Genomic DNA, 23,007 nt, shown 5'->3' with positions numbered 1-23,007 from the left:
ACAGTGTATGACAAACTGACAAGCCTCTACCCAGCGATCTCCCCTTCTCATGTTGTATTTGTACAGAAACAGAGTTCGTGTCTGTACTATTTCAGTTCTTCAAGCCAAATTCCACCTACCTGTTTATGTCAGCAGCATGTTTTTTTTATTTTATGTTTTAGATATTTACCAGATTTACTTCTAGATGCTAACTAATGTTTTGTTTCATGTTATATGTCTGGTTTTGAATAGAATCAGTTATTTTTATAATTTGGAGCAGCCTTTTTTATAGGCTTTATAGTCTTAAATCCCTGCAGTTTCTGAAGTGGCTGAGTAACTGAATGAGAAGCTAACACATGTGAGCAGCGGGTGGGCGTGCTTCCAGTAAATGGGTGTCTGCCAGTTCACCTGCCAGTGCCTGCAGTGAGCCCGACTTGCTCTGGGTGAATGGCCACCACCTTCGGGAGGCTGGAGGTAGGAAGGTGCAGGCAGGTTGTACTTGATGTAGAGGAAGACCTGGTTTTGTTGGCGTGGGTGTCTCCTCTTGCTTGCAGGGAAATTCCGGAGCTCCTGTACTGCAGCAGTTCGGAATTAGTGCTTGCTAAAAGGAGAAATAACATAACTGGAAGAGTGGATGCTTATTAAGTGTTTTATTTGGGGTGTTTCTTGGTGGTAGTTTAACCTTTGGTTTTCATTGAATGTGTGTGCTGGTTTTACCCAGCTGGGCAGCTGAACTCTACCACAACTGCCATCCCACTGCCCCTCCTCAGACAAAGAGGAGGAGAAGAAAGTATGCTGGAAAGAAAAAAAAGAAGTCTCATGGGTTGAGAAAATAATAATAAAAAATATTTAAAGGGAGAAGGAAGAGGGAGAAAACAAGCAAAGGCCATGTGGAAGCACAGAAAAAAATATTTCTCTACTTCCCATCAACGAGCAATGTTCAGCCATGTACCTGAGGTGCCTCAATACACGTAGTGGTTCGGGGGTGCAGACATCTTTGTAATGAGAGCCCCTGCTCTGCTTCCCATTCCTACCTTTCGTTGCTGAGTGTGACACCACGTGGAATATCCCTTTGGCTGGGTTAGGTCAGCTGCCCTGCTGATGTCCTCTCCCCACCTCTTGCCCACCCCCTGCTGGCTCTGGGGGGGCTGGAGGGAGTCCTGATGCTGTGCCAGCACTGCTCAGCAGCAGACACAACGCCGGTGTGATACCACTGCTGCTCTAGCTACAAGTGTACTGCAGCACTGTATGGGCTGCTGCAGGGAAAGTTAACATCCCAGCCAGACCCAGTGCAATGTGTTGCCGAGAGGTATTTAATCTGTGACACAAACTCCTTACGGCATGTACAGAAAGTGAAAAAGAACAGAACACCTACTTTTTCTAGACTGAGCTTCAGGGTAAATAAGGTACAGTTTTCCAACTAAGCCCCAAGAAGTTCATCTAACCAGTTAATGTAGAGGAAGAACTGATAATGTCCTTGAACTGCCACTGCTTTTGAGTTGTGCTTTGATTCAGCCACTTACTGAGGAAGTGGCAAGGTAGATTCTTCTCACTTGATGCTATGTATGGACGTATTCACCTTTTCTGTTCTGTTGATGGAAGAATAAAAGAACCCCCCCCCCCCCCCCCAATAAACAAACCCACAGGAAAGTGTTGTTAGAGGCTTTAAGCACCATATGGGGCAGGAGACGATATGGAAAGTCATCTAGATTCCTCGGGTGCCCTGTAATTCCACAGTGCTATGGTTCATGAACTACGCGGAAGTGACTCAAAATAACTGACACCAAATCAATAACCCATTACGATCTAGGTGGTTTCTTCAGCCCAATGTATGGATTATGCTGAAACTGCACTCCTTTCTGAAGACTACCGATGCTGTTCTGTAGTTAAATCTTCTGAGATCTTGAGGTTTATGAACTAAGCAGGTGATGTGGTACCAACCAATGTAATAATGCGCCCAGGGAATAAAAAGCTTTGGATACTCTTCATACATTTCCTAGTACCCAGAAGTATTCAAATAGTACAAGAATATTTAAGGTATTTTTTCAAAACCTACAGCTCAAGATCCAGTATTTTTCCATCCAGTTTCCCATCGGATGATTTGGTGCTGAGGACCTACCTGTGTGAGGCAAAACCTGCAGAGGTCTGTGATTCATAATTTTAGTATGAAAACACACGGTATTCCCTGCTTGAGGGCCACCTCTGATCAGCGTGCATTGTTCGTAGCAGCTGAATTCCAGCTCAGCTCCAGGAAACTTCCAGTCTCACATCAAAAGAGAGATTTTGATATTTGCACCTGACTGTGATGGTTTGAAATGGCACGCATCGCTTTGCTGTGCCTCCTGTGGAATTACTGGTTTAAGCACCAAATTTCTGTCAAGTTCAGAAATGAGGCTTTAACATCTGGTATTTATTAGCTGCTGAGTGACAGAAAATGCAAGCTTCCAATTCCAAGAATTGCATTTTCAAAGGCTTTGTAAATGTTGGTATTAAGGCTTTAGTCAGTCAAGATAAGGGTAAAATGTGGGCTTTTTGAGTCCTTCGATCCAAAGGACAGCTATTATGCTTCACTGTACAGCGAGGGTTGATCTCATTATATCTGAACTTGTTGCTGAACAGCAATTCAGAAATAATTTCGTTTTAAAGCTACCTTGGTTTTCAGGTCTTGCCCTTTTGGCCTTAGATTTTGTACAGTCTAATCAGATCAGGATTTTTATTTGTTACTTCTTCTAAGTTAAAATTGTGGTCTAACTGTTGTTAGAGCTTTTTATACCAACATTAAGATGGTGGAGTGGGTGGTTTCCTACCGTTCACGTTGGAAACACTGAAAAAATCTGCACTATAGAATAAGATAGTTAAAGAAATAAATCAAAAACTCTACAAATGGTCTAGAATATGCACTTAAGTGAATTTGAGGTTTGATTGTCAATACAAATAAACATTTTTCAGCATTATGATATGGAAAAATTAGTTTCACCTCACCTTCAGTTCACCTGATGGTGGTACATTGTAGTGGCAGTCTCATGTTGTGAAGATTCATGTACAGCAACTAAAAGGTCAGGACATCAACCCCTTGAGTCGTGCTTTTGACATGGTGTCTGTCCGTGCCTTCGAGGAAAAGTTTGTGTGGACTGCACAGATTAAGTTAGAGTTTTTGGTGTATGCACGTAAAGATCTGTCACCTTAACCATCCAGGAGGGTAGCATGTGTGTTAGACATGTATTGTTTTTTAAACTCTTATCCATTACAGTGGTATCCTTAATTTCTTCGGAGTTTTGCTCCTGGCAGGAAAGTTGTGAGCCTTTGTTACTGTCTTATCAAGCAGTGCCACAGCCAGGAGACTAATGAGCTCAAGGCAAGTTTCAGCTTGGTCACCTTCCAGAGCTTGTATTTTTTAAGTGTAGTATTTTTTAAGTGTAGGATAAGCACATAGCACATTGGTAAAAGCCTCAAATGACGCTCTTCAAAAACGTTAATGCTGCCCATGTTTCGCTGTATCTTCCTCTACTTTTCTCTTTATACCAACCCCCTGAACCCTCCAGGTCTTTGTTAAAGACAGTGCCATTCCATTATTACCTGAAGACTTTCAGAACTGCTTAATTAAACTTCATTTCTGCATAGCTATTTGGTTTCAGCACAACACAGATTGTGGATTTGCTACTGGTGTTGTGTGTACAGAAAAAGCAGGCAGGGCCATGAAGCTAGGGGTATGTACAACTTGGTATGTCTCCATTTGGGCATTATTTAACACATCAACTAACTCTTTTCCAGAGGTGTTATAAATTCATTTAACAGGTGTTAGGTAGGTGTCTAAATTTTAGCTTCACTGCATCACAAACATCTTTGAGTTTAGGACAGTTGAAACTCAACTGCGTGAGTTGTTAGTTTTGTTAGTTCAGATCTATCCATTTACAAAAATGTTGATGGTTTGCTCTCTTGAACTTTTTCCAGACTAGGAGTTTTAAGTCAAATTGCCATTCCTGTTTTGTACTGTTTAAGTGTAAAGGTTCATGGCTTGAGGTTTAAGCCATCATGGTTTATCATGGGGAAGGCTGCAGGACTGTGGTAGATAAAATGCATTCAAAGTAACTCAGACACTATTAGCAATAAAACCTTGTAAGACTCTTTTTTTGCCAGGCTGAATGCTGATTGCAGTTTACCTAGTGTTAAATACTGAGAGGATGGACATGTTGTGGGACCATCTGTACTTGATGACCACCTCAGTTATGGTTGATTTCAAAACAGCTAAGTAATAAATTGTTATTTACACGCTCTTGCCATCCTCTTCCCAGATGTTGGCAACTGGTGCTAGTGGTTGTGCTGATAAAGCTTTCTTGAGTGGGAAGCACTGTTAAGCACTCAAAAAGGTTTAAATACTTGATTTAAGGATGTAAATCAGCTTGTTTCATCATGTATCCAGAAGCTCTGTTTTGTTTGGTTTCATAAAATGGTGCTTAGGGACATGGTTTAGTGGGTGACTGTGGTAGTAGGGTAATGGTTAGACCAGATGATCTTGGAGGTCTTTTCCAACCTGAATGATTCTGTGATCACCAAGTCCAACTGTTAGCTTAGCACTGCCAGGTCTACCACTAAACCATGCCCATCAGCACATTTACACGTCTTTCGAAGACCTTCAGGGATGGTGACTCAACCACTTCCCTGGGCAGCCTGTTCCAGTGCCTCACAACCCTTTCAGTGAAGAAATTTTTCCTAATATCCAACCTAAACCTTCCCCTGGTGCAACTCGAGGCCATTTCCTATAGTCCTATCTCTTGTTGTGTATTTGTAAGGCAAAGCTCAGCAAAGGTATTGGAAATCTGAAAGTTTCCACATTGAATCCGTGTATGGGCCTTCAGCACTTTGATTTGGTGTTTTCTCTTTTTGGAGAAACACAAAAATGGGCATCTTAGCAGATTTGTCATTACCACTGAAGGCTCCTAGGATCTCCACCGGAGTTTAAGATGTTTTGGTTGACAGTTCGTGTTATAGTAATTTCAGTATTAAGATACAAACTTCTGAAATTAACAGCTGTGCTATTGGATTATATCCAAAGATAAAATTTGGCATCATACAGCTAAAATATGCGCCTTTGAGCATTTTAATAGTTTCAGAGTGGTTTTTTTTTTCTGTTGTATGACTTCATTTTTAATGGTTGAGCAGTGCTTTGAAGATTAGAAGCGCTGCTAAATTGCAAGCGTGTTTTTTTGGTTAATTAAGGATTAATGACTGTTAAAATCTGTCAAGTTGGCTGCTCCAAGTGATTGAGTTGCTTTGGTATTTTTGAAGACTAACTTTATAAGGCAGGGAGGACTTGGGAATATGATTTAGTAGTTTTTTGTATAACCTCTTCTAAAGAGCTGTTGTATGCCTAAATGTTTCTTACACGCTAATTGTATTTGTGAAGTTAAGCACGTGACTTGTATGTTCAGAGGTATCAGTTGAATTTTTTAAAATATATGTATTTTCATAATAAGTCAAATTACTTGATGTGTTTTTTACTTGAGTATGTAGCTGTTCCTGGCTGGCCCTGCACGTACTGTAGCTGCGATGCAGTGGCAGTAAGAGAGGTGGCTTGGTTGCTGTTTGTTCCATGTGGCCATGGCAAAGCAGTGGTGGGTCTGAGGGTATTTAAAACAGATTGTACAAAGAGGCAGCACATCTTATTGGATGAGTATGTAGATGGGAATTAGAAATAGTATTTGGAAAGTGAATCAGCATTGGATGAGAGATTGTTCATTTGGATTTCTTTGGGATATTTCTGTGTCAGTGGAAGAACTGACTTGTAGTTCAGTGTGTTGTGTTACTTAGTGCACTTCTTTTCGGACCAATTAAACCGTTCTGTTTCTGTTCTGATGAGCATAACATCGTTTTGGGAAATACCTAGGTATGAGTTAGCATTCTTTGAGGCTTACTCAATCTGAAGCATTTGTTTGTGCAGTTAGATCATGGCATTGCTGCTTGTACAGTGATCGGCTCTGGGTTAGCAAGCTTTGCATTTGGAGGGCTGCTCTTAGGACTGAAACATTTTGGTTCCTGTTTCCACATCGGTCATATGGTAGTATTTTAATGGCAGCTTTTTCAATCCAAGTTTAAGAGCATGCTCTACTAAAGGCTTGTGTGTTATGTGCTAACTGAAACTCTCCAGAACAAAGAACAAAATGAAAACAAGGATGATGTGTCATCGGGTGCATTTCTCAGACTTCACCATCATTTATCGTTTCATAAATGATTTCAGTAGCTAATGTATTTTCCAGGGCAGTCATAAACCGTAACTTCTGCAGCTTGTTAACGGGTGTGAAATCCAGAGAAGTGAGCTCATGAGCTACTTTTTTGCTACCTTTCTTAGACTCCTTTAGAAAACAACCCTGTAAGTGAGCCTAATTTGGGGTCTGTATCTGCCTGGATGAACCTAAATTGGGGTCTATATCTCTGCTGTGGTCTTCAGGTTGAAGATGGAAAACCGCTGACTTAGGTAACAGCTTTATTGTGTATGGGAGTACTTGGTTAGCATTTGAATGCCTGGGTTTATCTTCCTGAAAAATCATTGATGCTCTGTGACAGCCCATGCGCTTTTAATTTGCTGCTGCTTTCTGTGAGCAATTATTATCAGAAATGCTGTGATAAAATTGACATCATATAATGCTTCTGGAGCCGAATCAGTGGGAAAACAGGAATTATAATAATGGGGCCAGTCAATGCGCATAGAAAACTCAAGAACGAATGAAGAGAAAATCAGTGGAAAACATGAAGCTTACAGGGTAATAAAGATATTGAAAATAGTTATTCAGTAGATAGAGAGCATGCTATGTTGTAATTAATTAATAGTCTAGGATTATATTTTGGTATGGATTCCTTGACTGGGGAAGAACGAGCTTGTGCCAAATACATGGTAAAGCTTAGCTAATCTATGCTAAATACAAGCTGAATAGTTTTTATGTCAGCTCAGTGATAGAAGACATTTGGTAGGTTGAGATGATTTAGCTCATTTGCTGCTCTTTTTTTCAGTGTTTTTAAATTCTGTATCACTTCATATTTTACACCAAGAAGGTGTAAAGAATTATTTCTAATCACTTTTGATCTCCCATTTATCCCATACCGTGGCACTCTGGTTCATTAAGGGTGTTTTTAAAATTGTGATGTAGTTGTGCTAAACAACAAAGTAAAAAGCTACAGGAGAATATATAGGAACAAATATGTATTCCTGATAAGTAAATGGGCTCTCCCCCATCAGTAAATAGCACTATTTGCACCAAATCTGTTTTCAGATTGATTGAGCTGAAGCCCATTATAGTAGGGGGTTTACCAATGGACATTAGAGCAGTAGTATAACAACAGTGTGGACATCAGACATTTTCTGGTGCGTTTTGCTTGGATGGATTAGGATACAGTGAAATAAAATCCACCTATGCTGGACCAAGTATATATATATATTTTCCAAGTCTGATTTTTGTAGTTAGTGTATCTTATCTTGTTCTAGTTCTTGTTAAACAAAATTTTACTGGTGTAAAGCATTCCTAGCAAATGACTATTTTGGAGTGATGATTGTTCATACTGTTCCAATTTACAGTATCATCTCCTGGGAATCATTCATCATAGAGTTCAAATTTAGGGAAGGAAGCGAGAAATACATTATTAAAAATATAAGTAATTTGTGCTCCTATTTGCTTTTATCATTCATTATTAAATATCCTATAAAATGCACAGTTTACCGATTACAAATTACTTGAGCATCTGAGATAAAATTGCAATAAGATGTAATTTGAACACATGCATTTTCTGCCTTTTAAAAATTTCCTACTAGTTTCTGCATAATTATTTTCATGATGTTTTGGTGGTGTTTCTGGTGCAGTGTTTCCCTCAGGAGGGAGCTTATTGCCCCTGCAAGCAGCTTTTAACAGATACAGCAAGAAAGTAAAGTTCAACCCCCCAAAAAAAATCAATATTTCATTTTAGAAGGTGTTTCAGAAAATTGGTTTAGAACTGCATTTTGACTGTTCATTTAATGGTCTTTTAAATTCCCCTGTAATTTTAGAATGGCTGTTCTTTAACCTGTATTGAAGTTGCTTCTATTTTAGCCAGTAGCTTACTTGGTGTGCAGCTCCAATTTACGCAACACTTAAGACTTTATATTTGGAATTTAAAAATTGTTGGAGGAAAAAATGGTTACATATTATGAATTTCTTGTCTTTGTGTTTTTAGGTTGTGTTAAAGATCATCAAGCATTACCAAGAAGAAGGACAGGGGAACGAAGTGGTCCAGGGAGTGCTGCTGGGTCTTGTGGTGGATGACAGACTTGAGATCACAAATTGCTTCCCTTTTCCTCAGCATACAGAAGATGATGCAGACTTTGATGAAGGTAATGTTACAGTTTTGCAAAACTTGAGGTTAAAAAAAAAACCACGTGCAAAATAAGAATTTCTTTTTCCTCAGCAACTAGAAGCTTGTATGTGATCAGTGTTTTTGTCTGACTTGAGGTATAAATATCAAACCCCATCCTACATGTCCAGCTGCAGTATAAGGGAATTGATAGTGCTACTGTATTATCTTCACACACCCAAATTTTAGGGTAAGGCCGTCACACAGGAAATTATCTTAGTTTTCAGTATAGAATTCATACAGACTTCACATCTTTTTATGGAGATATCTGTGTGTTTGTGTGTGTATACACATACATGCACTTATGAATGTAGATTTCCTGCCTATGGATTTATTTGTATGTATTAAGTACTAGCTGAAAGCCTGGAGGGCAGGGTTTGGTAAGTTTGAGAAGCACCAGTTAAAATCTGTGTGTTGTTTTGCTTCTCCAAGTGAGCTAGAAGTAGCATCAGTGGTTTACATCTGGCTCAGTGTTTCCCTGCTGGCCCAGCAATGTTTTCTTATTGCCAAAGTAAGTTGATATAGTTGACTTGACAGAGAACGACATAAAATTTATAAAGTAAATTTCAGAGGCGTACAATTCTAATCTTTGTGTATGCATATCTAAGTAGAAATGCCTCTTTGTTAGAGCTTAGACAGTTTCTCTTCAAGAGTAACTAAAGAGGCAATATAATCAAAAGTAGTTGTGGTTGGAAGCTTGATTCTATCTAATTTTGGTAATTCAGTTTGAGTAAGATTACTTGATTTTTAAGTATAAACTGCTTTTTCTTGCTTGTAATAAGATTAGATATTATTAAATTAATATCTTATTTCAAAAGAATCTTAGACTCTACCTTTAAAACAGAGATTGTTTTAAAACCTGCAGCTTGGTAAGGTTTGTTAGCTGTTTATTGCTTTTGTTGTGAGATTGTACAATTCACAGTTTCAAGAATAACAAAACAAGGAAATATTAATTGTTCTAGAGTAATGTGTTGCAAGAGCTAGAACTATATTTTATGAAAGCCTAAAAGATGTTTTAAAGGCTATTTCTCTCTTCTCCAAGCCTTTGAAGAGCTATAGTAAGCTAAATTTTTAATTGCAGACTGCTTCAGTATTTTTCCTGAAGAAAAAAAAAAAAGGCTGAATTGTTTCTGTGTAGCTGATAGATGAGCAAAGAGTGAAATAATTAGTTTCTGAGATGGATTAATCTCACCATAACATGACTACCATACTGAAACTGTATGCCTGTGATGTTTCATGCAAGGTTTAGTTATTCCTGCTTGGAAGAAACAAAAGTGACTCATTACCAGTCTTTGTGTTCTCAACAAGTGGGACTTGATGATCTTGGAGGTCTTTTCCAACTTAAGTGATTCTATGATCGCCTAAGTAAGCAATGATCCTGGCATAAAGTGCAAAAGGCAGTGCTTGTGGAGCTTCCCTCACCTGGGTGCCTTAGCTTGGCAGACTTCTGTTTCCGTTTTACAGGCACAGGAAAGAAAAGCAGACTCGAGCCAGCAGAGGAAGTGCACCTATCCCAGTAATGCTGATACATGTGTCTGACAGCAGTAGGGAATTTGCAGCCACATCAGCGGGGCTTGCCTGTGCTGAACCCTATAAGGGGACAGAGAAGTTCTCTGCCTTCTTGGTAAAATACTTAAACTGACCTAACCATTCACACATCACTCTTGTTCAATCTGCATTCCCTTTACTTAGGGCCTGTTCAGCCCTTTGGCCCATGTAGTAGAGGCTGGGGAAGATGAAAACCAAAATAAAATGGCTCTTGAGGTAACCAGTTGAGCGTTTGGTTCCTTTTTAGCCTCAATATATTCGTCTTCTGTCTTGCCAATGTGGAAAAACAGCGATGTTTTGTAAATAAGCCTTGTTTGTTTTCCCTGAAGCTATGATTTCCTATTCAAGCATCCTGCCAGATCAAAACATTCTTTTTTTTAGGTGCAAATTTCCTAGCAGGAAAATCTCTTGTTATCTGCCAGAACCTTGAAATTCAGGATGTTCAAACCCAAACCAAACAAGCACCTCCCTCCCCTCAAGACTTGTAAGTTAAATCAGTGCTACGACAGGCTTTATGTCTGCACAAATTTAGGGCCAGAGATACCAAGGGAAAGAAGAAGAATCCTTTCACTTAAGTGCCCCATCACCCAGGAAGGTTCTCAGCTTTTTATTCTCGTTAGTCTGAATAATGTTACATTGTCCTTCCCTCTTGCTTAGTGTATCTTTTGAATTTTCTCTTTTCCTTTATCTAAGATACTGGAATAGAAACAATCCTATTGAGTGTGTGTTTCTGGGCCTGAAAAACATTTCCTGGCAGGCTTCAGCCATACTTGATCTTGTATTAATACAGGGACTGTAGCACAGGTTGAAGGGCTGTGTTACTCCAGCTGACCTCCTGCAGGAGGAGCAAAGAGGGTGCAGGTATGTGTTGGCAAACTCCTAATCTGCTGTGGTGAGAACTGAATTAATGCACCAGAGTTTTTCTTCTGTATCATTCTACAGGAGCTCTAGGAATGTGTCACCTGAAAAATACTCGTTTACCTTTTGGTCTTGAGGTGATCATTGTTAGGAGTATGAACCTTGCACACAAGAGGGTGATACTTGAGCAAACAAATTGTTGAGAATTTGGCAAGAGACATTAAAGCTAATGATTTGTTTTTTAAACTGAGGAAACCTAATATAAAGCACATTTATGAAGCTGCTAAGAAAATGGCCTTAACTTAAACTTGAAATAGGTACTTAAATATATAATATTTAAAAATCAGTTGGAAGAAGATAGCTGTTACTAACAACAGTTAGAGATCTATTTCTTCAAATATGCTTTTCAAAAATGGTGGCCTTTTGTCTTTTATGGCTAATGCCTGAGCTGGTACTAAGCTTTGACTATTTGCCTCAACAAAATTCCTTCAAAAATGAAATTTTGGATTTAAAAAAACACCAAAATAACCACTTTTTCTTTTGGTGTAAGAAGATTTCTGCAGAGCAGCTTGGACTGGTTCTGGAAACTGCAGAAAGCAGGACAGGGTTTTTTTTTAGGCTTCATTTCTTATAAATTTGGAAGGATTGTTTAACACTTAAGAATCCACAGTTATTTCTCATCTTAAAAGTTTCTCTTATAGTGTTATCTTCCTGAGATTCTTTTTTACAAATGTCTCTATTTTTTTTTGCAAGATTCTTCTGTCAGGGAAGTCTTAAGCGCGTACAATGGCCTGCTGTAGCATATCATTTTCTGGGGAGAGTTTCAGCCCAGCAACCTGTGTTAGAAAGCTGTATGTGAAGTTCAGTTGATGATGTGTGAGCTAATGGAGGAAAATTGCAGAACTGGTCGATGTTGTTGAGTCTTGAGCAAAATAAGCTTCAGCACAAAGTTTTTCATGTTTTGGGGCTGTACTCTAGACTCCTGTTCAGCCATTTACTTTCAGATAACTTTTTCCTGATTCCTAATGTACTTAAATGCTACCAGGTATTGAAATGATTTCTCAAAGCAGAGATCTCTTAAGCTTGAAAAGATACATACGTTTGTGTGGTTTCCCTCTCCCTGATTCAACTGTTCAGAGAACATCAGATTTCTGCTCTAATTTTTGGTGGAAGCACTTCAGTGAAATGATGCAGTACCCAAGCATGTCTTTGTGATTCTTTAGTTTTCTGAGAACTACTTTCACTTCAGGGCACTTGAAAGCTTTTCTTTGAGTGAAGTTCTGCTTTTCTTTCAGTTGAGGTTTACACAAAAGGTGTAATGCATGAGAGATTTTTTTTTTTTAGGAAGAAAATACATACTATTCTTGACTACAAATTGTGTCTCTAAGGGGCATGTTATATTCAATGTTCTTAACCCTTGCTTTTCATGCAAGGAGTATAAATTTTCTTTAAACAAGAAAAGGTACTCAATAGCAATGAACAGGAAAATGATGTAGTATACATCTTGTAATTCACTATAAATTTTTAGACATTTTGATAAGGTAGTTTGAAACAGATTTTATTTCAACCTGATCTATTTTACTACCTTAATTTATCTTAACTGTTAAAGGAAGTGCTATGGTAATTGTGCCAATAGCAACTTCGAGACAATTGTATAATTGTATAATCAAAAAAAGTTCTAGAAGTTTATAAATTTTTCTCATTTTATAACTATGCAAGGCTTTCATCAGAATCCTTTTGAAATGCCATAGATGAAAAGGTAATGCCTTCTCTACTCCCATGATTACATCCTTACCTGAAAAGGCTAATTTTATCAGTTTTCATAGTAGAAGGAGTATGTAAAGATTCTAATACTTGTATTTATCTAGTCTGTGCTGTAAGTTGTATTTAGTTGCATCATCACTCTGTAACAACTAAAAATAATATAGTGAGTGTTTTGTGGAAATGTTGCACTATTTCCTTTCTATGGTTTCTGTTTAGCCTCAAATGAGTGCAGTTGCATATAGAGAAATGTGTATCTTCTGTACAGAGTTTTTTTCGGGGTTTTTAATCAGACAATGATATCAGCAGTTTATACTGCTGAGCCTTACCTCCAGTGTTGCCAGTGCAGTGACCTGCAATAACGTGATCCTTGTGGAAGCAGAGGACTTTATGTAGCTAAAAGAAACATGGCTTTAGAAAAGCTAATTTAAGATAAAATGATGGACTGAATGTGTGCTTCTGAATTGTTGGCAACTGTGGTGAGGCTAAAGTAAGTGTTCTCTGTATTAAGGTCCTTCCTGCCTTGTTGGAGGATTTGTTCTTGATGTTACATTTCTTGAAGTTAAGCCTCTGGTTTGATACTATAGGGACTTCAAGATGAAAGCCGTGAGAGTTCTTAAACTTTTCAGAGTACTCTGTCACAGTGTGCTGTTTGGTGTTTGGTGGACTGGCTCAGGTTTTTACAAACTGCCTTAACAAAAAAAGGCTATTGCCTTCTAAGGTTGTAATTTTTACTCAGTTAATAGTGTAGGTCCACAAACAGTCTTGTGAGTACAACTGGAGAGGTAGTATGAACCCATAAGCTGTTTGAAATCTCCGTATTGTCAAACCAGAGTCTCCCAAACAGTACGTATATACCTATAAGGACCTGATGGATGATGTGAAGGATAACTTCTTTTGCTACTAATGTTGTAAAAATCCTAACGTCATTAAGTCATAGCCAGCTAGCTGTGTTGGTCCTCTCTGTAGAGGCTTCTGTCAAGGCTAGATTTTGATTGATTTATTTGTGAAAACAACTTCTGGTTATTCCCATTTTAAATCTAATAGTATTACTCAAAATATCGCTGTGGACTGACTTTGTCTTGTGTCTGCCCCTGTTGGCAGGACTGAACTTGAATGTGCCATAGCTGTTCTGAATAGGCAAGTATAACTTAGCAGACAAGATTTCTGCATGTAGGTATAACAGCTGGCCAAAATAGAAAGGGTCATTTGTATTTTGCCTCTTATTGTAAGAAAAGAGAATGATTATAAATAAAAGAAATCCATGGCAGAATATATGAAATTTAAATGTTGTTATACTAAGGTCAGGACAGATGACCCCAAAGCTCCTACATCACAACCTTTTGTTCTGGTTCTGTTTGTTTACCTCAATTCTTCAACCATGTTTTTCTGTAAGTACCAACAGTATTTTGTGAAGAAAGCTACACCAGGTAAACATTGAATTTTCAGTTACTAAGCGCTGGCAAAGGTACATCAGGTTTGTGCATACATTTATGAACGTTCACATTGTGCTCTATGTAGAAAGGGTATTGAACTGCAAGTTAGATTTTTTTTCTTTAGTATTTGGATGCACAGAACTATGAAGCTGTTCGTGGGCTTGGTGAGGATCGGCGAGGACAGGGCTGAGGGCCGCTTGGGCGAGGGGCCGCTGTTGTTGCACGCTCCCGGCCTGAGGGGAGCCGCCGCCAGGGGGCGCTGCGAGCCCGCGTCGTGTCGGGGCCGCGGCCGAAGGGACTGCAGCGGGGCGGCCGCCCCTGCCCTTCCTTCCCTTCTCTTCCCTTCCCTTCCCCTCCTTTCTCTCCCTTTTCCTTCCCCTCCTTCCCCTTCTTTCCCTTCCCCTCCTTTCCCTTTCCCGTGCGCGCCCGCGGAGGTGCCCGCTGAGGAGAGCGGCGGCCCCGCGGGGCCCCCGCTGCCTTCCCGCTGCTGGGGCTGCGTCCCTGAGGGGGGCCGTTCTTGGGCTTGCCCCCCGAAGCGCTATGTTTGTCGCCCTTCTGGGGCTGCAAATTGATTTTTTTAATCTGTTTTATACTTCAGCAGCACATAAATTCTTCTGTTCAACATCTGACTTTGTATCAAAACACAGAAATCATTTCGCTCTTTAAAGTGACAGATGTTAAAACTATATCTCAATCCGCTTCCAGTAAGATTTTCCTGCGAAAGGAGGCAGTGCAACTTGCCTTTAAGTGCAGACGTGCCGTGCTACCCTTTATCGGATTTTACACAAACCTACTGCGTGACACTTTTCCTTGAGTGAGTTTAAACATGCAAACCTTAGGGCTGCCGACGTCCTGACAGCTTCAGTTTGCCTGATTTCTCCAAGCCACATACGCACGCGGTGGATGTTATTACCACCCCTAAGAAACTTTTAGCTTCTTGTAGTTACGCTGAAATTTACTGAAAATTATGCTTTCGAATGCTCATTTGGTAGTCCTAAAAAGGAGGTTAGAGAAGCATCTCCTTTAAGCAAATAATTTGTTAGTAGCTTGCTGCAGGCAGCTGTCTTTTAGCAGCACTAAAAAGAGCTGGAAGATTTGTATCCACCTAATTTTTTTCAAGTATTTCATTATATGCAAGTTCTGAACTTGAAGTCAGAAGATTTTTCTTCATGCTTTGTTTGCTCTTAACTATGTTCTTTATTTATAATCACAATATACAATTGTTTAGTGTGCTACATGGGTATTTCATATTGCTTCAACACTTGCAGAAATACAGCAATTTTTATGTAGTCAGCAATATGAAAGCCCGATTTCTCTCTCTTAGTCTCTTCAATTTAGGTAAAATACTGCAAATGACATATTCTGAATTAGATTTTTCTTTCTAATGCAATAGTCTCAACTCTGACTAAAGAAATCAAATTGTGCAAAAGACGATAAGCAAGTAAGAAAAAGATATTTAGATTTTTAATATTTTTTTAATTTCAGGTATTATTTTATGAATTTTATGTTAGTCATCTGAAAATATTCAGCCTGATGCTCCTTGTTTATTAGGGGAGAAAAAATGTACAGGTTATTTTCCCTGAGTACTCAGAAGGTTTTTTTTCAACTCCTTGGTGAGTTACAAGGAGTCTGAAGGTTATTTGATTTTAACAAATTCATTTAATGTATTATTTGTTCAGTTTTGGGTATATACAAATTTAATATGAAAACATCATATATTCTTCCACACTTCAGATCACCCAGGTACAAATGACCTCATGTTTATATTTTATCATTAATTTGTTGAAATACTGTGGTAAAGAATATCTACTGTGGTAGTTCCTACTGAAAGCAGAGTCCTGGCTAATTCTTGTAGCTGCTTTAGTACAGATCCATTTGTGAAACATAATTACTCTGAACATATGGCAAAGGTGAAACTTGCTTTTTTTTTTTTTTCTTACCAAGCATTTGAATTTTGCTGTACCATGAAAAAGAAGTCTGGATACAGCTATTTGTTTTAAGGAAAAGATTTTTTACAGGCAATTGCTAGAACATACAGACGTCGTGGTAGACAGGCTTGTATTCATCTCTCAAACAGAGGCAGGCGCCTTCCTGGGTGCCGAAAAGTGAGGAAAGTAGCAGCTTTAGGCTACCTGTGTGTTTGGTGGAAATAGAGCTTCATCCAGAAGGAAACCCAGACCATGTGAAGACAGCGGTGTCCATTGTGGTAAAACTTTTATACTTCATCTTTGATTATGAATCTTTGGTCTTAAACAATGCGCTCCAGGAGTGGAAATTTCCGTTCTGTTTGACTGCCTGGATTGCTCTATCCCTACTTTGTGCACAGTTTGTTTTGGTCTCCAGCAGGTCCTTTCTTAAGAGACTGATTTTTTTTCACATTCCCTATGTTCCCATGTGCCTTTGGCTAGGTATTTTGACTCTCAGCTCATTTGTTCTTTTGGTAACACTTCTCCCAGTGTGCCTGGACCAAAAGGAAGAGAATGATCTTTTAACACCTTCTTGCCTCTTTCCACCCCCCCCCCCCCCTTTCCTTTTCTGCTAATGCAAGTATTTAGCCATTTCCTTCCCCAAAGAATGCTGTAAAAAACTTGAGGCAGCTGAAGAAAGCACAGCAAACGGCACAAACCCCACATGCCAGGATCTTATCCCAAGAGTCAAAATAAAGGAAGTGCAGGTAGTTCTATTGAGCAACCATTCAAAGCAAGAAATATTGGTTAAAAAATAATGAAAATGGGTTGAAATAATCATTAGTAGTAAATATTAAAAAAAGAATTTATTTTTTAGTTATCTTCCCGATCAGGTGCATTTCTGTTTTGTGGCCAGGCACTAGTGCCATTCTTCTGAAGTTACTACCTGAAATAGATGCTTTCTTATGAAAACAAGAGTGTTGTTTGGGACATCATTTGCATAATTCGAAAAATGTAAAAACGCATTGAACGGTGAATATATTGCAAAAATTGCATGTAACTTCTGCATAAAACTTTTTTTTTGAACTGACAGTTGCTTCTTGTAACAGCTTAAACTGGCAGCGGTCCCTCCTGGCAGGTAGGAGTGCACACAGCGATGCTTTCCTCTCTTGCTCTCAGGGGCTGGTGGGTGATGGTGGGTGGCTGTGCTTTGAACCCCACGGGTGCTGAGAGGCTGCCAAATCATGGGGCTAGGAACAGCACTCAGGTGTGAACTGAAACGACATGAATCCCTCCAGTTTGGGGCTGTCAGAATAGTAGCTTTTTATATGAACTTCATTATTCTATTAACTCTTTTTTTTTTTTTTTTTTTCCTCTGAGGAATATACTTTTTATCTTGCATTGCAACAGAGTTATCGTGATGTTTTTTAAAAGATCAGCAAGGATGTTTTAGCGAGCAGGAGATGGCATCAGTTGTTCTTGTTTCTCGCTTAATAATGTTTTATGGATTTTTTACAACTGCATAATCTAGAAAAATTAAGTATTACTCTTTTCTAGGAAAAAAAAGGCATACGTTGTCAAGCTATAAACTGCATTAAACCCAGGTCGTCCCCTTTTTGTGCATAGTGTTTGTATTTATTAATAGACCAAGATATGTTACTGGCCCAAGGTTCAGTACCACGTCTTGAATTGAATCCTCGAGCAATAGACTTGGTTGAAATCTGTCTTCCGAACAGGAAACCTACTGACGCACTGGACTTGAAGGGATAAGAAATCGATTCAAAGATTACTGAACTTAAATGATTTTCTAGAGAAATATCAGCCTTTGATAGAAAGGAGAAAAATCCTCAGAGCATAGATCTATATTTTATCATTATTTTTGATTAATAAATTCTATTAAATCCAATGGTGCAATCAAAAATATGTGGAGGAAGCTGAAAGAGCTCAAACTGAGCAAATCATGCTTTTTGCTGTAGTGTGGTGAGTCAATGTGCAGAATCTTTTATAATGGCAAAATTAGGGAAATAAAATTTTATTTTAAAACTAAGAGCTAACTGGGGCTGCATAGCTGCAGATGTAATGATGTTAAATGTATAGAACTTCTCATCAGCTGTACGTACAAAATTACCCTTGCTGGAGATAAGGTTCTTCCTGCCCATCAAACATAAAGACATTTGCTTTATTTTGGTTTGTGGTGTATTGGTTGAGAAGTTTCTATAGTATGCAGCTTGTCTTTTGTTTCACTGTTTGCTGAATACACAGTTTGATTTCTTTTATTGGATTACATGCCTGAGTTCAGCATAAATTCATGCAGTAGAAAAATCCACATTAAAATGGATTGTTTACTCTTCAGTAAAATACTCTTACATTCTGTAGGTCTAGTATGATATCCTCAATGCAGATATTTATAGCCGACATGCAGCATTGTGGAGTTTTATGCAATAATAGAAATGGAAAGATTCCTTCAAACTTTTTTTAGGGGAAAAAAGGCATGTTCTTTGTGCGATATATTTAGGTCAGAAGGGACATCTGCTAAGGATAATTTTTTAACACTTGCTAACAATCCTAATATAATATGGCCTATTCATCAGTCATATTGTTCCTGACTTGGCTGGTGTGGATTTTAGTGATTCCCGATGTGCATTCAGACTCTCTTAATTGCTAGTTTCTTGCTGTTCTATCTTATTGTTTTGGAGGACAATGCATAAACGGGCGCAGAATAATCAAAATGGTTTCCCTGGCCATGTTAGGCACCTAACAGAGAGATGTGCTGAGCAGCGTGTATGTGTGTGTGTTTGCAAGTGGAAGTCTTCCTGAAACAAAGTAAATCTTAACGTGGAAACAAAGCAACAGATTTGAATGCTCTCTTCATTCTGTGTGTGTGTGTGTGTGTGTATGAATAAATAACTCCTGATATATCTTGGTGCTTTTATAGCCTACATTTATGCAGGAGAGAAATTAGAGGGGTAAGGCAGGGAGACAGAACAGACACCGAACTTCGGGATTTTAGTGTTCTTGATAACCAGTTGTATTGTGCCAGTTCAGTGCCTTTGATTTAGAAGGGAAAGCTGGTTCGGAGATCTTTGTGCTGTAAATGAGATCTAATCTTACATTTGCACGAAGCCAGAATTGCACTCAGCTGCAAGGCATTTGACTGCTGAAGAGGTGCATGTAATATTCCTCCAACTTGCACGCGCAAGACAAATAGTGAGATGGGCAATGCGAAGCTGAGTTGTTTGGGGGGCCCCCCCCCCCCGGTTATGGCAGGCTTCTGTGTTTTAGGTTTTAATATCTGAAACAGGAAAAGGGACCAGCTGAAAGACTGGCAAAATTCCTGAAAGGGACTTACAATTTGACGGCCCCATGTAAATGGAAATAGATCTCCCCACCATGTTTTTCATGCAGGAATCTTGACTTTTAGTGGTTTGTATTGCTCTGTACTGCGGATTATCTACTGATAAATTAATATCTGATGCTTTAGGATAATCATTCTAATCATTGAGTGTTTTACCTTAATCCAGTTTGTGTAACTCTCAACTGTTTGTGATAGTGCAGGAACAGAAGTAGAAATCAGGGCTTTTATAGCCAGCTGGGGGAATCTTTCTTTATAGCTTGCTTCAGGTGTTGAATCTCTTTTTAAGTCTTATCCCTCTGATTTTAGGAGGAAACAAAAGGACTTCATTTGCTAGGTTTGTCACACTCATTTTTAATCGGTTGTCTTAGCCAAGCACAACAGGTCATCTTTTAAAATCCCACATAGCTGCAAAACATGAAAGCATTTTTTTTATAGTTCCTTAGGTGATTTTTTGTTCTGCTTTAACAAGACGTGTTTAATAAAATTGGTTTGGGCTATTAAAGTAGTAACAGTGAGTGGGAATAAATCATATTGTGACTGTTCAGTCACTTGCTGAGTATACTTGAAAGACCATGGCGTAGGCAAATGTTGATTTTATTCCGAGTCGAAATCTGTAGCTACATAGCTTAATTAAATAATTTTACCAGACTAGATAGTTATTCTCTGTATGAAATAGTTTAAAATTTGATTCATCTATGCGCTGTTGATTAAAAACAGTTTGGTAAAAGCTTCATGTAAACTGCTTTAGTTAAAGTGTGTTTTATGCTTAAGCCGTGCATTTCACAGAGCTGCTGATTTTCTGTGGCTGCAGTCGGGGAGAAAGGAGTGAGGGAAGACGGCTTGAAAAGGAAATTGAAGACGGTGTTGTAAGAATGCAGTTTGGACACTGGGTGCCACTCCTGGTACACACAGAGGCTCGGAAGCCTTTCTCGTACAGTGAAACAACGAGTGCTCTTAAAAAATGGAGGTCTTTTTTTGCTCATAAAATTCTGAAGGTCTCCGTCCTCTGAGCCAAGTGGTTCATCTGGTTGGAAAAACATATTCTTCAGTCCTACGAGGAGTAACAAAAGCTTACAAGGGCAAGGCTTTTTTTTATTATTATTATTTCTTCTGTCATCGTGCTGGGGATGATTTTCTGGACTTGATGTCTTGCTATCTAGTTACATAGCTTCCATCATGTGCAGGAAAGACAAGATTACAGCACCAAACGTCCAGGGGCTGGGGAACTAGACCAAATACAACAATTCTCCTCAGAAGTAGGAAGAGTAATTTGGAAGTAATAAAGTAGGAATGTAACACCTCCCTCAAATTTTATCATCTTTGTGTTATTTTTTTCATAGGCTTATTGATGTTAAAAGAGTACAGTGTTAAAAACAATCGTGAGGGGGTATGCAGCTGATGGAAAACGGCTTTGAAGGAGACCGTTAGGGATGGGTTAGGGGTTGATCAGCTCACAGAAACTAGAATTAGGCATATAAAGATCATTTTCAGTAAGCACCAAGTGCTAAACGTAAGATGAGTGCTGAGGATTGGGAGCAAGGAGAAGCATGCAGATGTAAACTGGAAGAAGGTTACTGCTCCCGTCCTGAAAGCTGTGGAGCTCAAGCTGGGAAGCACACCGTGATTAATGCCTTACTGTGCTCGTGCCTGGAGGCATCTGCTGGCTCCGGGTGTCCTGAACGTTGTACAAACACATACGTGCTCAAACTGTTTAGAAATGACACAGGAGTGGAGGTGGCCAGGTCTCCTGGTGGAATACTGGCCTGTCTGTAACTGGCTAATTCGGAAACAGAAATGTCAGTAATACTGACAGGTAAATGGGGGTTTTAGAAGGCTGAATGGCATAGCATTTTAAAAAATGTTAGACTTCTAAACCCATTTTCCATGCAAAAATCTTGCCCGCTGTCTTGTTTGAAAAGGAATTGAAATAGTGGCTCAGAAATTAAAATGTGCATGGAAGGTGGGGGGAGGAAAGCAAGACACTACTTGAAATAATGAATTGCAGGGTGAGGGTTGAGGGAGTTCTTTGTAAAATTTTACTTTGATACAATTATGCAGAATTAAAAGCAAAAAGTCCCTCCATCCTCAAATGTAGAAATTTGAGCTTTTGGTTTCGCTTTTCAAAATGACATTTGAAAACAGGCTCGTGTTACTTGGTGCTCCAGTCTGTGCTGTTTGAATCTTCCAAGCCACTTTTCTTGTAACGATGTTCCAAGTGAGAAGTTAATCGATGTATTTGGGTGCATAAAGCACAAAGCTAAAAACGAATAAATTTCAGATTGTCCTATTTCTTTTGTGTGCTTGCTGTCAGAGCTTATATTCCTCCTGTTAAAAGTAAAAACTTAAACAAAAAAACAACAAACAAACAAAACCTAAGTGTTTTTAATTGAAACTTGCAAGTTAAGTCTCACAGTTGCCATTATTTTTTTTTTTGGAACTTCCCAGGAGAAGCACAGTGGCCTGTCAGAAACTATGGCAAACGTGAGTCATTTGGTACGTCTTTTGCAATTAGCTTAGCTTTATGTAGATAGTGAATAATCCAAAGCCACATTGGCTTCTGCGATTTTGCCAACTGTGGCAAAAAGCCTGACTTTTAAAATAAGGTGGTGTTTTTTTTTTTTTTAAGACCTTCTTATCAAAATGCACCAGACACATAAGCAGAGCCAGAAATGAAGGCATTGGCAGCAAACCTTCTGTTGACACCTGGAAATCTAATAAATGGACCAATTGAAATGAGGAGTACGGTGGGTGATAAGCTGGAGCCACCTGGGTTTTATGGGCTACTTGATGCTTTGATCACAACTTTATTTGGAGTTGTCCACTGATATTGTCAATGTTCCTTGTCACTGCTGTGATTTCAATTTTAATCTGACACAATAGGAAGAAGGATTAAAAAAGCAAGATGCTACTCAGATCAGAAATGGGTGTGGAAAGATGCTAGTTCAGCATGCCCACCTCAGAACAAAGCCACGTGTTGGACAAAATTTGGGATTAGGAAGTGGAGCGGCAGATGACTTTCAGCTGGGCCACATCTGCATCGTGCCATGGAGAGCATCCTAAGAAGCCCTCGGAGCACAAGGGGGCTGTGAGCAGACAGGATTTCTGTGCTGCCATTTGGGTGAAGGTCCTAGTGGGGCTGGCTGTAGCGGTGTGTTTGTGTTGGCACTCTGTGCCTGGTCCCTTAGGGGCTGGGGTGAACAAGAGTAGCCCTGGGGCTACTCGAGGCAGCGGTTGTGCAGCTCCCCATTGCGCTTTTGGTTCCCAGTTCTGCACTCTGTGATGCTGGCATGATCCTTGTGATTTTTCTTTGCTTTTCCCTCACTTATTGAGATAAGTCTAACATGAAGAAAAGGATGCTTAAATCCATTTGGTAACAAATTCATAAAAACCGATCCAGGTTCCCAACTTGAATATGGGAAATACCTGTTTTTATCCTTTCCCTTAAAACATTTTTTATGCAGTTTTAGGGAGATGAAATAAAACCTTCACTATACCTGAACCACCTAGGTGGCTGTAATTTTCTGAGGCTTTGCTGACTGGCAGAGCTCTGAGATCCACCTTGTTTGATAGCATCTGTGCATTTGGTAACAGATACTTGAGCATATTATTCAGACTCAAAACTCAGCAAGAAAAGTAGCGTTGTTAATCAGTTGTTCAGCTCTGTTACTAAAAAAAAAAAAAAGGCTAAGAGGATAAAGGCCAACGTTTAACGCTGAGGATGACGATAATTCTCAACTGGTATTTGGTTCGTTTCTCTTGGGTCTTTGGGATCTTTGCAGCAGACAGC

The 23,007-nt window shown here is 39.2% G+C and overlaps 1 protein-coding gene across 1 annotated transcript in view; it reads left to right on the top strand.

Moving 5' to 3' along the window:
* EIF3H (eukaryotic translation initiation factor 3 subunit H) overlaps positions 1-23,007 on the top strand; it is an 84,061-nt gene that overhangs the window by 12,760 nt on the left and 48,294 nt on the right. The window contains exon 2 of the mRNA XM_035318205.1: positions 8,179-8,335. Within this exon, the coding sequence (XP_035174096.1) occupies positions 8,179-8,335 (157 nt within the window). The remainder of the gene's footprint in view (positions 1-8,178; positions 8,336-23,007) is intronic.

The sequence above is a fragment of the Oxyura jamaicensis genome, chromosome 2 (assembly GCF_011077185.1).
Source record: "Oxyura jamaicensis isolate SHBP4307 breed ruddy duck chromosome 2, BPBGC_Ojam_1.0, whole genome shotgun sequence".
Lineage (NCBI taxonomy): Eukaryota > Metazoa > Chordata > Aves > Anseriformes > Anatidae > Oxyura > Oxyura jamaicensis.
Note: the sequence above shows the minus strand (reverse complement) of the source record. Positions and strands in the feature narration are given on the sequence as shown.